General features: G+C 37.8%; 3 protein-coding genes and 1 long non-coding RNA gene across 5 annotated transcripts; 2 read left to right on the top strand and 2 right to left on the bottom strand.

Moving 5' to 3' along the window:
- Positions 1–4,501: 4,501 nt before the first annotated feature.
- Positions 4,502–5,730, top strand: LOC147501629 (uncharacterized). Its single transcript, XM_086604354.1, has 2 exons — positions 4,502–4,776; positions 4,884–5,730. Exons 1-2 carry the CDS (start codon positions 4,502–4,504, stop codon positions 5,728–5,730), a joined length of 1,122 nt encoding a protein of 373 aa, XP_086460480.1.
- Positions 5,731–8,200: 2,470 nt separating this feature from the next.
- On the bottom strand, positions 8,201–12,628 carry LOC147501630 (disease resistance protein At4g27190-like). 2 transcript variants are annotated; one of them, XR_015221421.1, is made up of 3 exons: positions 12,409–12,628; positions 9,329–11,915; positions 8,201–9,230 (listed from the first exon to the last, which is right to left on the bottom strand). XR_015221421.1 is itself a non-coding variant. In XM_086606676.1 (2 exons), the coding sequence occupies exon 2, from the start codon at positions 11,028–11,030 to the stop codon at positions 9,555–9,557; it is 1,476 nt and encodes a 491-aa protein (XP_086462802.1). In that variant the 5' UTR covers positions 11,031–11,915; positions 12,409–12,628; the 3' UTR covers positions 8,201–9,554. The 2 variants fall into 2 exon arrangements, 1 of the variants encoding a protein (XP_086462802.1); XM_086606676.1 differs by having other exon boundaries at positions 8,201–11,915.
- LOC147501631 (putative disease resistance protein At5g43740) lies at positions 11,308–11,913 on the bottom strand. Its single transcript, XM_086604355.1, has one exon. It carries the CDS (start codon positions 11,911–11,913, stop codon positions 11,308–11,310), a length of 606 nt encoding a protein of 201 aa, XP_086460481.1.
- A 292-nt stretch (positions 12,629–12,920) lies between the features above and the next one.
- Positions 12,921–13,647, top strand: LOC147501632 (uncharacterized). The gene is made up of 2 exons (XR_015219843.1): positions 12,921–13,406; positions 13,503–13,647. It is a non-coding gene; the product is annotated as an uncharacterized LOC147501632 (long non-coding RNA).
- Positions 13,648–16,357: the final 2,710 nt, after the last annotated feature.

A 16,357-nucleotide genomic window follows, 5' to 3' on the forward strand; every position in this document is an offset into this window, starting at 1 on the left:
CCTGCTTTCGTCCCCACAGATGGTGCCAAAAGATGTAATGGATTTTCTGAGTATCCCCTGATCTTCCTCTGTGCCTTGTGATTTATAACCTTTTCTTGATGGAGAAGGGATGAGATGATTTAGTGTTCAGGGTTGAACCGCCTGGCGGCTGCCTATGTATCTCCTTGTTTACTTAGAAGAATCAAACCCTATTTTGCTTAGTTCCTAAGAGCGGATTCCTATGGCTTATATAGGAAGAGCCTTGAGAGTCCTAGGGTTAGGGTTAACCTCACCGCTTGTGAGTTCCTTTCCATCTTTGGACTCTGCCTTCCTATTAGGAATCCTCTCCTTATGGAAGTATGAATTTGGACCATATCTTATTAGAGGTAGGTTTCATTGTTGGTCATAATAACCCATCACATATGGGAAGATTAGATCTAAAAGGTAACTCTTAAAGATATGTCATTCTGATTCCTTCCTTATCATCAAAGATTGCCCTCTTCAATTTTCTTATATTCAGGAACTGTCTTTATCAGTACCTAACGACTTGGAGAACTGGTATATTCAGAGGTGGGTCGCCACATGCTTACGACACACTCGTGATAAACACGAGATAACTTATTCCCATAACTAATTCGATGGTTCTCGTCTTATTCCGGGTACCCATAGTCCTAAGTCATTTCCCATCCACGTGTCATCTAATCAATGACAAGAAATCCCCCTTACATAGTAGAAGTCTTGTATTTTGTCCACTCATCACTTCTTGCACCATATTTCCACTTCATGTACATTACCCAATCATTATTATCATTTTCTAAGCTCCAAGACAACTTCGTCAGCATAGCTAGATTAATGTCTTTGAGTCTCCTCAGCCCAAGTCCACCCTCTTCCTGTGGCTTACATGTTTTCTCCCAGTTCAAAGTCATGAATTTCTTTTCTGTAGGATTTCTAGACCAAATGAAGTTTCTAATAATTTTCTCACACTCCTTTATGACTACTGAAGCAGGCCATTTATAAATAGCCAAGTTATGAACGGGGCGCTATTGAGAACTTGCCTTGCAAGAACAACTCTTCCATGAAATGAAAGCATCTTGCCAACCTAGCTAGTTGCTTTCTTCCTTATCTTGTCGACCAGAGGGGCTAGATTTGCTTTAGTTACCCTTCCTGTGATGATTGGCACACCAAGATACTTCTTTGGAAGGCCATCCTCCTTTATGCCCAGAAAAGGCACAATAGATTCCCTTCTGCATGTGGTCATGGGGCTTAGAAAGAATTTGCACTTGTCTTTGTTGATGTACTAACTAGCTGAGCATTGATACTTGTCTAACAAATCTAGAAGAGACCTTAGACATCTTTTATCAGCATTATAGAACATAAAAATATCATCGGCAAATATAAGGTGAGAAGGGCTACAATAATTTGCATGTGTTACCATTCTTTTGACTTTCTTTTGGGAGACTAGGTACTCTATTCCCCTGCTGAGATAGTTTTCTACAAAGGCAAAGAGGAGAGGTGATAGTGGATCTCCTTGTCGTAGACCCCTGCTTGCTGTGAAATAGCCTTTTGGCCCTCCATTGATCATGATTGATATGCAATTGTTTGTGATAGCTCTTTGAAGCCAATGAAGCCAGATGTCAGAGAAGCCAAATATTTCCATGACGGACCAAAGGAATTTCCAATCGAGTGTATCAAATGCTTGAGAGATGTCAAGTTTGATAGTTGCATTGCCTCCATGTCTCTTGACTTCGAGTTCATTAATCATTTCTGAAGCAAGCCCAATGGCATGATGTGAGTTTCGATTGGAGATGAAACTTGGGCTGGTCATCGAGTTGAGTTGTTCATGAATACCTCGAGCTCGGCTCGTCAAAGGCTTGACTCAAACTCGCTCATTCAATAATATGAGTCGAGTTTGAGCACATTTTAAAACTCGAGCTCAAACTCGAGACACTCGTGAGCTACTCACAATTTGCACTTTACATAGTTATGTTAATGCTTATTTGGGATAATTATTTATGTTAGTGTGTTGGATTATAATTACTCAACACATATTGATTGTATTTATAATGTGCCCACCTTGAAATAGTTGTTTGATAGTGGTTATTCTGGTATTAGTGAATTGTAGTTGCATTTTAGTATTTTATTTAGATGAGTTTAGCAAGTTATTTGGGTATTGAGGTAAAATTTTGAGTCTATTTGTGCTCAATTATCTCTAGCTTGTGGTTGAAGTCGAGCCTATACATAATACAAGTTAAATCAAACTCTGTAGCCTATGATTGAATTCAAATTTGTAGTCTAGAAGAATAGGAATCTAGACTCATTGAGCTACTTGAATACTCGATGAGTCGAGCTTGAGCACGAAATAAAGCTCAAACCAAATTTGACCTCAACTCGTGCTCAACTCGAGAGATACACAAACCGAGCTTGAGCACCCTAGTACTCAACACGAGTAGCTCGATGACCAGCCCTAGATGAAACCATACTGAGACTTTGAAATGATTTTTGAAGCTACTGGAGCCAGCCTAGATGCCAAGATCTTTGTAATAATCTTGTAAGCAAAATTTGAGAGGCATATTGGTATGTACCAATTAAGCTGGTTTGCATTCCTCTCTTTTGGTATTAGCACAATAAAATTTGCATTGTAGCTTTTTGGTAGTCTGCTTTTCAAAAAGAAGTATCTCATTGCTCTATAAACATCTCCACGAACTATGTTCCAACCGACTTGATAGAAGTGTCCATTAAATTCGTCTGGCCCTGGTACACTATCTGGACAAAGACCAAAGACAACTCTTTTGATCTCACCAAATGTAGGTATACACGAGAGCTCTTTATTCTCGTCTTCAGTGACTAGCTTTGGTATCAGGTTCAGTAGGTTCACATCTGATTCTAGCTCCTCCTCTTCTTTGAACTTTTTTGTATAGTGGCTGACTATAAATCTGCTGATATCTTCTTGATCTTTCAAAGTGACACCATGTGCATCTTGTATTTCTCTTATCATTGCTTTTGACTTCCTCATGCGTACTAAGTTGTGAAAATACTTGAGTTGGTGCTTCTATCCACTTTTTTATCCCATATAGTTCTGGATCTTTGCTTCAAGTAGTCAGCTTCTTTTTGTAAGAGATTTTCAACTTGTAGTTCCTGTTCTGCAATTTCCATAGCTAACATCTCATTTTCATCTTGCTCAAACTAATGTTGAAGCGCCTTAAGTTTGTGAGTTGCCTTTGTGATCTTTGTGCCTAGGTTACCAAAGACATATTTGTTCCAGTACGTGCTTCATCTTTTGTTTAAGTCTTTTGAGTTTCTGTGATAGAATGAAGAGGGAGTGTCCCTCAATAGGCACCTTCCAATTTTCTTTAACCACTTCCAAAAAATTAGGGTGAGAAGTTCACATGTTAAAGAATCTGAATGGAGCATTTGTAGGTTTTGGAATTCTGTCATACCACCCTACCAGAGGAGAGTGATCCGAGCAAAGCCTGCTGAGTACTTTGTAGTTCCATCCAGGATACCTATCACACCAGTGAGAAAGTCTGCAGAAGTCTCCCCTCAACCTCGGCCTCATTATCATTCAATAGTATAAGTGAAACATCAACCATTACTTCAACACCATACTGTGGAACATGGCTGGAGCGGGGGGCTGTGGTACACCTCGGCGCACTTCAACTTCACCCAAAAAAAAAAAAAAAAAAGAGTTATCAGTGACCATCCGAAGTTCATAGTCTCCGCCACCATCCGAAGTTCCAAGGGGGGAAGACAAAGCAACAGGTTTATGACAACTAACAAATCGGAGTGAAAAATGGAAAGACAAAAAAAATATATAAACAACAAAGAAAAATACAAAAGAACGTATATTGTTCTAATTTTATCAAAGACAAATGTCAAGAAGTTGGGTGGTGCGATATGGATGAGACAAGAATGTTACTTGTTTGAGAAGGGTATTTTTCATATATCATCTGAGTTGATAGCCTCAACCGAATATGATTTCAAGCAGCAAGATGAACGAGTGCCTGCTTGATGATCGCCGCTTGAAGCTTCTTGTGCTTTTGTAGAAACACATTCAGTCAATCTCCTTCTCAAGAAGTCGCTTGTGAAGAGTCTCGATTCCTCTTTGATTTTATTCATGGAATCTGCAAAGAGAAATCATCACAAATTAGAAATCTCAAGGAAGAATCTAAAAGCAACTGTACAAAGGAGCTATCTGAAGTGATTAACCAAGTGATAAGGGGGCAAAAAAAAAAGGTGGCATGTGCTGAGTGAAACAAAAGGGATGTGTTAGATGTCATGTGATGGGTGTTGTACTTGATGTACATATTTGACTTATTTATCTTGTATCCGGAAAAAAAACAACAGTGCCAAAAAAACAAATAGAAAACCCAATAGTACTTGTGCTCCTATTTATCTCGTATTTATCCACCCATATATAAACCCAAACAGAAATCATCTTGTATCTATTAAAAAAAAATATCTAGAAAAAAAACCCCTGACATACTCTACTTCTCCTCTCCTCCATTCTCTATGCTAAATAGCTATGCTAAAGTATTTGATCAAAGAAAAGTCATTGCCCGCTCAACCAACTAGTAACACAGATCATGTTGTTAGTGTTGAAGTAGGATATTCTTCAAAGCAAAATCACCAAGAAACTGAGGATGGTGGTGTTGAACAACCTACGTCAAAACGGGTTCAACATGGAAATCGTGAAGAACTTGACTTGTCTAGTCTTCCCGAAGACCTTGGATTGAGGAACAAGATTTCAAATTATCATCCTAATGATCATGACTTAGTGAGAAGAACATATTTGCTTTGGTGGGTCTTTGCCATCCTAATCATACTTTTCCTCGAAGGACAATAGGCAAGAGGAACCGTCACTTTCAGAAAAAGTGGTATGGAGAGTTTAGTTGGTTGGAATATAGTATTCACAAAGATGTCGCGTTTTGTCACTATTGTTATCTCTTTAAACCTGATCAAGGGGCACAAGGAGGCGGAGATGTTTTTTCTTACAAGGGGTTTACTAATTGGGAAAGGAAAACCAAATTAAAAGAGCATGTTGGAGGACCTAATAGTGCTCATAATATTGCTTACAGGGCAGCACAGGCATTGTTAAATCAAGAGCAGCATATCGAATCATTTCTTGAGAGACAATCTAACCAAGTTCAAAAGGATTATCGAATACATCTAACTGCAATAACTAATTGTATTAGGTTTCTTTTGAGACAAAGTTTAGCTTTCTGTGGCCATGATGAATCAGAGGAGTCGATCAATAAAGGCAATTTTTTTGAACTTATACAATTTTTGAAAGATCATAACGAAGTCATTAAGAACGTTCTTGATAATGCTTTTAAAAATCGGAAATTGGCCTCGCCTGATATACAAAAAGAGATTGTGAATGCAGTTGCTGTGGAAACTACAAATGCTATTTTAAAGTATTATGGAAATTCATTGTTTGCTATTTTAGTCGATGAAGCACGTGATATATCAATTAAAGAGCAAATGGCAGTTGTTTTGCGTTATGTCGACAAGAAAGGTTGCGTGATTGAGAGATTTTTTGGAGTTGTGCATGTTAAGGAAACTAGTGCAATAACACTTAAAAAGGCAATTGATGAGTTGTTCTCTAAGCATGGGTTAAGCATATCTAGACTGCGTGGACAAGGGTATGATGGGGCCAGCAATATGCAAGGTGATTTGAATGGCCTAAAAACACTTATAATGAAAGAGAATGAGTCTGCATTTTATGTTCATTGTTTCACTCATCAGCTTTAGTTATCCCTTGTATCAGTTGCAAAGAACCATGAGTCAATTGCTAACCTTTCTAGTGTTCTCTCTAATGTGGTAAATACTGTTGGAGCATCATGTAAGCGACGGGATATGATACGTGAAGCAATGAAGGCTAGAGTTGTTGCAGCTTTACAAAGCGGAGAAATTTCAAGTGGCAAAGGGTTGAATCAAGAGACTAATCTTAAACGATCTGGTGACACTCGATGGGGCTCACACTATTATACACTTCTTGGCATGATAAACACTTATGGTTCAGTACTTGATGTGCTTGATAATTTAGCAAAAGATGGTTCAAGCTCGGAACAAAGAGGTGAGGCTTACGGATTATTGAGTTCAGTGCAGTCTTTTGAATTTATCTTAAATTTGCATTTGATGAAAGCGATATTAGGAATTAGCAATGATTTGTCAAAGGCTTTGCAGCGTGAAGACCAAGACATTGTCAATGCTATAGTTCTTGTTAAAATAACAAAGGTACGCTTACAGACGATGAGAGATGATGGGTGGGATAGTCTCCTAATTGAAGTTTCTTCACTATGTGCCAAACATGATGTGGTTGTTCCAAATATGGAAGAGAGGTATGTGGCTCGAGGGAGGTCTCGACGAAGAGCGGAAGGAAGCACTAATTTACATTACTATCGTGTTAGATTATTCTATCACTGTATTGATTTGCAACTTCAAGAGTTAAATGACCGGTTTAATGAAGCAAACACAGAATTACTTCTTTGCATGACATGTCTTGATCCTTGTGAGTCGTTTGCTGCTTTCGATAAGCAAAAGTTGATCCATTTTGCTCGACTTTATCCCAATGATTTTTCAGAGATAGATCAGATGGAATTAGCGAATCAGATTGAGAATTATATCATTGATGTGCGTTCCGATACTAAGTTTGGCAAAGTAAATAGAATTAGCGGTCTAGCAAAAAAAATGGTTGAGATGAAGAAAGACATTGTGTATCCACTTGTGTATTTGTTGATTAAGTTGGCGTTGATTTTACCTGTTGCTACTGCTACCGTGGAGAGGGCATTTTCTACTATGAATATCATAAAAAATCGTCTGTGCAATTGGATGGCGGATTAATGGTTGAATAATTGTTTAATAACATATATTGAAAAAGAAGCTTTTGATAGCATTGATACCGAGTTGATTTTGCAACACTTCCAAAAGATGAAGAAGGATGACAAAAAAGAAGGTCGTCGGGGACAACTATGAATAAGTATTTGTTTAGATTGAATTATTTTTTTCTTTTTTTTTTTTTTTTTTTATTACTTATTGCAATTATTTTATATGATTTTTTTATGTTCGAAATATACTTGTTTTGTGATCGGGTTTGAATTTTTAGTTAAAAAAAAATAGTGTATTATCTTTTTTATGTTTGGTTTCTGGGTGGCTCACCCTCACTTACATTCCTGGCTCCGCCACTGTGTAGAAGTCCCTCTCTTTCCAAGACCCACAATGAAAGTTCAGAATCTGATATTCGCAACTGATCAATATTAGTGCAGAACAACCATAACCGTAATCAAACTAACAGTGCTCCAGTTTTAAATACTTTATTACTAGAGCTGTACAAATGAGACAAACTGTGCGGAAATATCAAGTAAAAACCAATGGACACATCATATTGCATAATTATATTACTTGTCACACAAAAAGCATTGTGGCTAACTTCTAATAGTATCAGTAAGGGATGATGATGGTTCTGGTTCTAACTTCTAACTCCTAAACAAATTAGGAATCACATAATATCCTAAGATTGCGAGTTAGACTTTATTTATGCTTGCAGAGATTGCAATTTCCATTGGCAACTATCTCTAATTAGGTGTAACGGAGTTAGTATGTACCGATGTATATTATATTGAAGAGGTTGTTCATCTAGACAGAGTGGATACACACCTGATAATGCATTCATGAAGATATAAAAACAAATCTCTGATCATACTTGTGTGATTCAAATGGAAATGAGAATTCAAGCCTGATCGTGCTGGGAATGTTTCAACTGTCCACCTCTAAAAGCTATGAAGGTTCTTAGCCTGGGAATGGAGGTAGTGGACTGGTTTGTAGAAATAGCGAAAACATGGTAATTGGAGTCTTAGCCATAGGGCTGGGGGTTGTAATTAACTATGAGGCAGAGTGCATCGCCATTGTTCTTGCTGCTGAAACTGCAGTACCTCAAGGCTGTATGAGGATATGGATAGAGTCAGACTCTAGTACGTCTGTTCTTGCCTTCAAAGGGAGCAATCAGGATTGGGCCAGCATCTATGGAAATTGAAAATGGATGTATTGCAATTATTGCTGTCGAAGAAGGCAAGGAGATGGGAATAAGTCACGCCATTCTAATAATGAGGAACATAAGGTGCATTGGTTGTCTAATGAGTACTAGGTTATATAGATGTCCTTCCCTCCCAGTTTGTTGTATTGATCTTCTGTCTAATAAAATAAATCTACTTATCATAGGAAATGGCAAACTTTATGTTTTCTCTTTTCCTTATTTGGTAAGCGAACAACAAAAACACATGTATACAGGACTTGCTACTGATCAAACCACAAAAATAGATCTAATCTATTTCCAACTAAGATGTAAATGATTCAGGCAGTAAAACAAATATATATATACAAATCCAAAAACGAAAATGGACTCCGCAAAACAGCACTTTAGCGCATTCCAGGAACTGCGCAAAATAGCAGATCGAGAATTATTTGACAGTTTTATACATGAAGGTATGTTCGCCGTCCCAACCTCCGCCAAATCAATAACCGAATTGGAAATTCGGTTAGAAAGGGATTCACATATTCGTTTTGCAAGTAATGAGAAAATTTAATATACATTTGATACTGTCAAAGTATTTGTTAAAGAAGAACATCTAACAGAAATGGTAACAGCCATCAACACGAGCAACTAAAATTCTAAACATTCATAATATAAGCATCGAATTTCATACTTTAGACATAAAGAATAGCATTTACAGATATTACACACTTGTTTTGCTTTATAAACATTTATTATTAACTTGAAAATTGATCACACGCTATAAATAATTGAAATTTAAAAATGAAACAAAAGTTATATATGAGGCTTCCCTTCCCCAACTCCTTTTCTATCCTCTTTCCTAACTCCTTGCATAAGAAACACCCTATGATGTTCAGCTATAGTTATGTAAGTATTTTTTTTTGCTAAAAGGAAATTGTGTATATAGCAAAAAGAAAAAATTACAGTTATATCAGGTGATAGACTCTTATAACCCCTCCAACATTATAACGATTTAAGCAATAAATCTATAGTAAGTGAAGTGTTGGTTCTCTATACTATGTAGGAAGTCTGGTCTATGAGGCCACCATTGTTGCTGCCCATTCTCTAAAGTTGCTCCTCTTTATTTGGCACATTTATCTGCTCCGAAATTCACTTCTCTCCATGTACTAGTGAGAATGATGGTTGCTTTGGTCTTGAGTCTATTCCATTCTGCTTTGCATCTCCAATGATCCTTGCTTGTCTGGAAGGCTATAGTAATGTAAGTACGTACACGCCAACCGCACATTGCCATACAAGTCCAAAAACGAAAAAAAAAAAAGTAAAACAAGATAGATCGACCTTGTGGTGCGGAAAAACTAGAGTTTGGTGAAGAAAACCTAGCAAAGAATGATAGAGATGAGAGGAAGGTGGAGAGGATGCTGCTGTCGGAGTGGGCATTGCTATATTTCTCAGCTTTCCTTTCCATAAAATTCTACAGGGTTTTTGGGAGGCTCCGAACACAAAACCGTCTCCATTTCCATCAGTTTGATTCCATACAGAAATCCCCATTTCCTCTCCATAGTTATCAAACAGCCAAAAAGTTTAGGGAAATGATGGACCACACCTTTTTTCCATTCATTTCCCTCGACTTTCCTTCAAAACAAACACACCTTGAGCTGGACACACATAGAATTCTCTCGTGCTCACTGGGGTCAATTATGTATCTTTCCATCCCAGTACAGTACTCTTTTAACCTTCCAAAGTTTCCAAATTTATCACCATAGGCAATGAAGTCCGACAACTGGTGAAATGCGATATCAAGATATTCCAATTGTGTCAAGCTTGAGAGTTCCTGCACAAAATCTTCCGCTCTTCCTCGCGCATACACATTTTCCGGTTTTATTTCTTTCAATTTTAACTCTTGAAGTAAAGAAAACTTGGATATCAATCCCGTGGGGATCATTTCTTTCAATTCATAATTGCCACTGAGATCAAGGCTTCTGAGGTTGACCAACATTTCCATGCCTCGAGGCAATTCTTCTATGGCCGATCTTGTGAGATGCAACACTCTCAATGACCGAAGCTTGGATAGAGAAGGCACTCTAACTAAATTCCAACAGTAAAATAAGAGTAACCCACGAAGATTTACCAAATCAGAGACTGAATCTGGTAATGACTCAATATGAGTCCCGGATAAATCGAGAACCGTGAGACTTTTCATGTGCATAAAGAAACCACGTGCAACGTGTGTTAGTTGACGACCCTCCAAACCTTGAGAAAGGATCAATGTCGAGAGTTTAGAGCATTTGGGAATAATGGAAATATCTTCTATACAACTTCCCATAAAGGAAACCCTCTCAAGATCTTCTAACCACTCTTCTTCGTGCGGTATTTCTGTTGATGAAATCCCAGTTCTGACCATGAATTTAGGTTTTGATTTCGTGATGTAAAGAGCCATATCCCTAATCAAATCATGCATTTTAACATAGTCCCTCTCCTCATCATTTAACATGGTCCTCTCCTCATCATTTAACACGGTCCTATACTCATCTTCAAAATCACTATCTTCAAAAGAAACTTCTTCTAGCATGCAACAACGCTTTAGTGTATTCAGTATAACACGACCACGAAGCATTTCATCTTCTTTGCTCGATCCCTTGACTAACCCTTCCATAACCCAATACTCAATCAACTCACTAGTCTTGATTTCAAAATCTTCAGGATACAGTGCACAATATAAGAAACACTTTTGATGATTCTTCTCCCTCAATCGATCGTAACTGAACTTCAGATGCTGAATTACCTGTTCCTCCATGTCCATGTTCAAACTTGTAGACTTCTTCAAATCTGATAATGCAACTCGCCACTCACCAACATCTTTGCTCCTCATAGCTCGGCCAATTGTGATGATTGCAAGGGGCAAACCACAACACTCCGCAACAACTTCTTTTGCAATCTCTTCCACATTGCGAACAAGCTCCTCATCGACCTTTACCAGAAACAGTTCCCATGCTTCATCCTTAGAAAGCGGTTCAACTTTGACATCTTTCTGGCACAACATCCCTTTGCACACTTCACTTGACCTGGTAGTCAATATTATTTTGCACCCATTGTCTTTTGTGGGTTCGGGAACTCCTAGCTCATGTAGATTAAATGGCTTCCATATGTCGTCTAGGATAAGCACAAATTTTCCCTTTCTATGCAATACTCTGAGCAATGATGACGATCTACTATCTTCATCTTGTTCGTCAAAAAGATCCAAACTGAGTACTTTCGCAATCTGCTTTTGAAGTGTTTGAGCATCAACAGCTTTGGATACAGTGACCCACAAAACATTTTCAAAACGAAAGCATCGTTCTTGCACGAGTGGGGTTCTTGATTGTCTTCATAATGGTGGTTTTGCCCACGCCACCCATGCCGTAGACACCAATTTTCTCAAACTCATCACCCACTATATATTCCCAAACCATCTTGAGGTTCTTATCAGCAGTACTACCAATCAGTCTTGTAGTCGGCATCTCCCTTCCCAAAAACGTCAAAGACTCTTCTGAGAATCGACTAGCCTTATCTAATAGATCAACCATCTCTTTAATGAACTCCGAAATTTGTTCTCGCAACTTCAATCCTGAACGACAATTAGACGAACAACAATTCGGTAAAACTCCACTTAAGCATCTCCTTCCCACGTTGGCTTCCTTGTCCACATCATCCGCCTTATTTATAACATTGTTGGCATCACTTAACCAATTTTGTACTTCACTTGTGCGTGTCTTTCCTTGTTGTACCTCCGCAATTTGCAATATTTCATTCACCTTGTTAACTCTGTCAATCAGTTCTCCTTTTTTTTCTCTCAATGTCTGAATTTGGTCATTCAGACTTTTGACACCCAACTGATTAAGCGCACAAGTCAGTACGCTTCCAACTACTGATGCAGCAACTTCCATACCTGTCATTAAAGTGATGAGACATGATAAAGCTACTCCAGTAGGATATATGTAAAATATATAACAGTAAGGAAATAGAGAATATGTATAATCTCATTTGTTTGGGCAGTTGGTTGTTCTCTGAACCAAAGGAAAACGTTCTAGTACGAACTGGATATCTGCATCTTTAAAATCATGTTAAGGTGGAGAATTAGCAGGTAAAAATACAAATCAGTTTTAAGAGATAGTCGTCATTAGAATTTATCAGTAGAATTGGTTAGCTCAAATTTCAAATAAGTGATGGATCAAGAGTTCAAGTTTGCAAAACATGGTTATGTTGTGAACTTTTAACAATGAATGATGATTAAAAAAAAAGTAATAAAGGTGGAGAATTAGTAGATAAACATATACAAATGGAACGTAGGATAATATTTTTGACAGATTAAAAAGAGAGTAATAATCAAGTGTATAATAACAACAACAAACAAGGAAGAAAAAAATTTGTAATGAACTGACCTTATAATATAATAATTGATCGAGTGATGTTAAGCTGAGTACTAGTCCAAGATCGACCAAGCTAAGCAGACCAGCACATATCTTATCTAGCTTGTGAAGGAAAAGTCTCTCTGCTGTTTGTGAAGGAAAACTCTCTCTGCTGTTTGTGATGAAATCACAAATATCTTATCTAGCTTACATAGTGTATTATCACGTCTCCACTTTTCTTTCAAGTCTTCTTCTTTTGCGCGTAGTGGTGGGACTGGTAAGAAACTAAGATGTATGTACCTGGACCGTTGTTGACTTGCTGCGTACGTAACTTATTTTAGATAGATCGTCCGATTTTCTATTTTTGCCGACATAAAAAATGCAAATTTCATTAAAAATGTGAATTCTTTATGAATGGTGTAAGTATATACAATAATACATTCTTGTGGTTTTGTTCATCATTCAGTTCAAAATTGTACAAAGTCTGGTCCAGAATAATTCCTTCGCATTTCAAATTGAGTAGTAAAAAACTAAATGAATGAGAACATAACTTGCAAGTTAAAATCAGAATTTTGAAGCCTGAATAGGTAACTGACTAATCTGTACAGTATTCATGATTCTGTGTATTACAAAAATTTGTTTATATTTTATCAAAATCAAAACAACCCAAAACAATGGCATTCACCTCTCACTAACGACATTTTCTCACCACGGGCGCCTTGTAACAGAGATGTAGAAGCACCCAACTATATGCAATAAGCATTTCCTATCCAATCAGCAAAGGTCTCAGTCGCTCAGCCAGCTGAAGAATCTGATGAGCCAAATAACTTAACTTCCACAATAGACCACATTATATTTTTTCTGTTGGTCTTTGAGTGATTCTAAAATCTGATTTTCTTTTTGCAGGTGTGGGACAAGTTATTAAGGGGTGGGATGTTGGTGTTAATGGTACTAATTCTTGTTGACTATTTAAACAAACTTGTTATGCGGATTGGTGACAAGAGAAGGCTGACAATTCCACCATCAATGGGGTATGTATTTATCTGACTTTTTTAGTTTTTCTTCTTGTTATATTTGTTCATATAGCTCGACACTAAATATCCCACGTTATCCTCTCCGTGATGCAGATACGAATCGCAGGGATCACCTCCTGCAATACCACCAAATGCGTGGCTTTTGTTTGATGTTGAGTTGGTGAATGTTTGTTAGTGTTTACTGGAGTGCGTTATACTATATCTTGTTTATACAAGTATAAATGTTATTTTCGGCACAGATTATCTGAGCTGGTGAACAGTAGTTTCAGGGAACGAGAATATTCAGCATTCACATGGGAATTTTTCTTCTCTCCAAACTGGGAACATAGTTGAGTTTTAGGTGTATAAACTTTGTCAAGATCCACACCCATTTACTGAAAAAATTTAAACACAATTGTTTAGTGCACAAACTCACAGATCTAGATAGGCCTTGCACTGACTAAGTTGCCAAAATTAATAGATCTACTTCATGCTTATGCTAAATGCCTTGCACCAAAACAGAATTTGTTCTGGAAACATCCAAGTCGGCTTCAGTCAGAACCAGTGAACTGGAGTGTTATATTTTATTTTCCAGGTGGACTATAGTGTATTGCAATTTTTTAGCAAACATAACAGTGTAGTCTGTACTCAGCACCCAGTAGGCCAGTACATGGACAAGACAGAAACACAGGGTGGACACGGCCATTACCAATCCGAATGTCGAACAAAGTCATATAACAGAAGAGGGTGAAATATCAAATTTTGTAGAAAATGAGGATGAGCCCATCAGCCCATGCACAGCTAGCTCAAACCTGACGAACTGCCACAGTAATGCAAAAGAGTTCTGCAGATTCAACAACCAAATACCAAATGAGAAATCACATATATTCAAATCCAAGTATTTGCTTTGTGCCTGAGGTATCAATGAATGAGAAGGTTAGAGTTTAATGAGATAATTACTAGACTAGACACTTTCCTTCACATCAAACCCTAACAAGGTATCGTCCCTTCACATCAAACTCTAATAAGGTATCGAGAATTTGACCTTTTCCCAAGATCCTCTTAACACAATAGAAAATAAAAGACTGACATAAACTATTTGAGTTCTCAGTAAGAGAATTACAAGAAGACACTATATCCATCACTCTGACTTTATGTTGCCATCCTGCATCTTCTCCATTGTTCCTCAGCAGTTGCATAAGATATCTACTATCTCCCAAAATAAGTGTCTGATTAGGCTGATACTTCTTCAGCAGATTACATGCCAATTCAGCTCCAGCTACTTCTGCCTCTAACGCATTTAGCCGACCTGAACTTTCTGTAAATATTCTTAATCAGCCTAAAGGAAATTCTAAATTTCTAAAATGATACTAATATATAGACAAATGAAATTTCCAGAGCATCAATAGACACCCATTACATTGAGCAAAGTGACCAAATGGTTTACAAATGTTTTCCATTCATAAATACACAACTGTTTTACATTCATAAAACCACAACAATTTCAACAATGGAAATACTTAATAGCATAGCAACAATACAATGCAAATAAATTCACATCACTCGCATAGTAACGCTTCTGCAGTCTCCTTGAACTCTTCTGCAGTCTCGCATAGTAGTCTCCCTGAAGTCATCTTTCTTTTTTCTCTTGTAGCATCACACACCAGTAGCACACTACAGCCAACAGTCACACACTAGCAGCCCAACCACCAGCACCACCAGCAACAGCAACACTACACACCACACATCTGCAGCCCACACTTCACACACAGCAGCATCACACACCAACACACACTTCACACACAGAAGCACACCGCAGCACACACATAAGCACACCTCAACCCTCACAATTACACAGCAACAGCCCACACACTAGCAGCACACACACCAGCAACACGCTGCAGCCTACACTTCACACACCAGTAGCCGAACCATCTCCACACACCTGCAGCACACATTTGCACCGCCAACACGACACACCACACACATCCCAGCAACCCCACACACCACCACTAATGGATTGCATGAAGAATCTCATTCTAAAATATCTAAAACACAGACAAAATTCACAAAATAACAAGTAACTTCAACAACTACGAAGTCTACTGCCATGAATATTCCACTGAAGAGAATGAATACTCCACTGAAGGGGGGGAGGGAGTAGTATCAACCACACTAGAAGGTTCACCAAGTCCACCAACGCTTTCAACACTCTCAACTTGTGTATCACCAAAACTTTCACCAAGTACACTCGCAGTTTGTGAAGTGTTAGCAACAACTAGCCCAAAGCTTTCACAAACATTCAGAGTATGATATGAGTAGTCATTCCCAAAAATTACACAAGCTTCAGCAAAATAGGGAAACATCCTCCCTCTTAGGTGCCTCGCTGCGGGATATGCCTATAACAATAAACAATTTCTAACAAGCACGTTATGGTTATAAACATAGTACCAAAAGTCCTCTTCATTACAAAAATTTACAAATAAGATGAAGTTACAAATCTCTTTTCAATAACTCTTTATTTAAAATTACAAATGAAAATACAAATAACATTGTCTAGACTGAAAATCTATATCACCTCAAGGGAAAACAAAACATATCATGAGATGCAACACTAACGCAAACCACAAGCAGCAACCAACCTTCTTCAACACTAAACCTGTCAAGACTTATCAACTATGTTCATTTAATGAACACACCCGATAAGCAAACATGCAAATTGGGTCAGCATTATAAACAATACTGGTGTGAGTAGCTCTAAAATACAACATATACTTATACATATATATACACAATCTATAAAGCAGTTAGTTTCTCCACCGAGGCGCCTTAACTTCCAACAACTAATACAACATCCTTAAGCACAATGATTAAGGCAGGTAGTTCCTCCACTGAGGCGCCTTAACTTTCCACTAACCACACAACAAACTATACGCATAATAAATAAGGCATGTAGTTTCTCCATCGAG

This window comes from Coptis chinensis, chromosome 4, assembly GCF_015680905.1.
Source record: "Coptis chinensis isolate HL-2020 chromosome 4, ASM1568090v1, whole genome shotgun sequence".
In the NCBI taxonomy this organism is placed as follows: domain Eukaryota; kingdom Viridiplantae; phylum Streptophyta; class Magnoliopsida; order Ranunculales; family Ranunculaceae; genus Coptis; species Coptis chinensis.

Coding starts and splice junctions, on each gene's coding strand:
- LOC147501630 (XM_086606676.1), bottom strand. CDS start 11,030: ATGTTGTGCCAGAAAGATGTCAAAGTTGAACCGCTTTCTAAGGATGAA.
- LOC147501629 (XM_086604354.1), top strand. CDS start 4,502: ATGCTAAAGTATTTGATCAAAGAAAAGTCATTGCCCGCTCAACCAACT. Junction 4,777..4,883: donor AGAAGAACATATTTGCTTTG/GTGGGTCTTTGC, acceptor GTTGGAATATAG/TATTCACAAAGATGTCGCGT.
- LOC147501631 (XM_086604355.1), bottom strand. CDS start 11,913: ATGGAAGTTGCTGCATCAGTAGTTGGAAGCGTACTGACTTGTGCGCTT.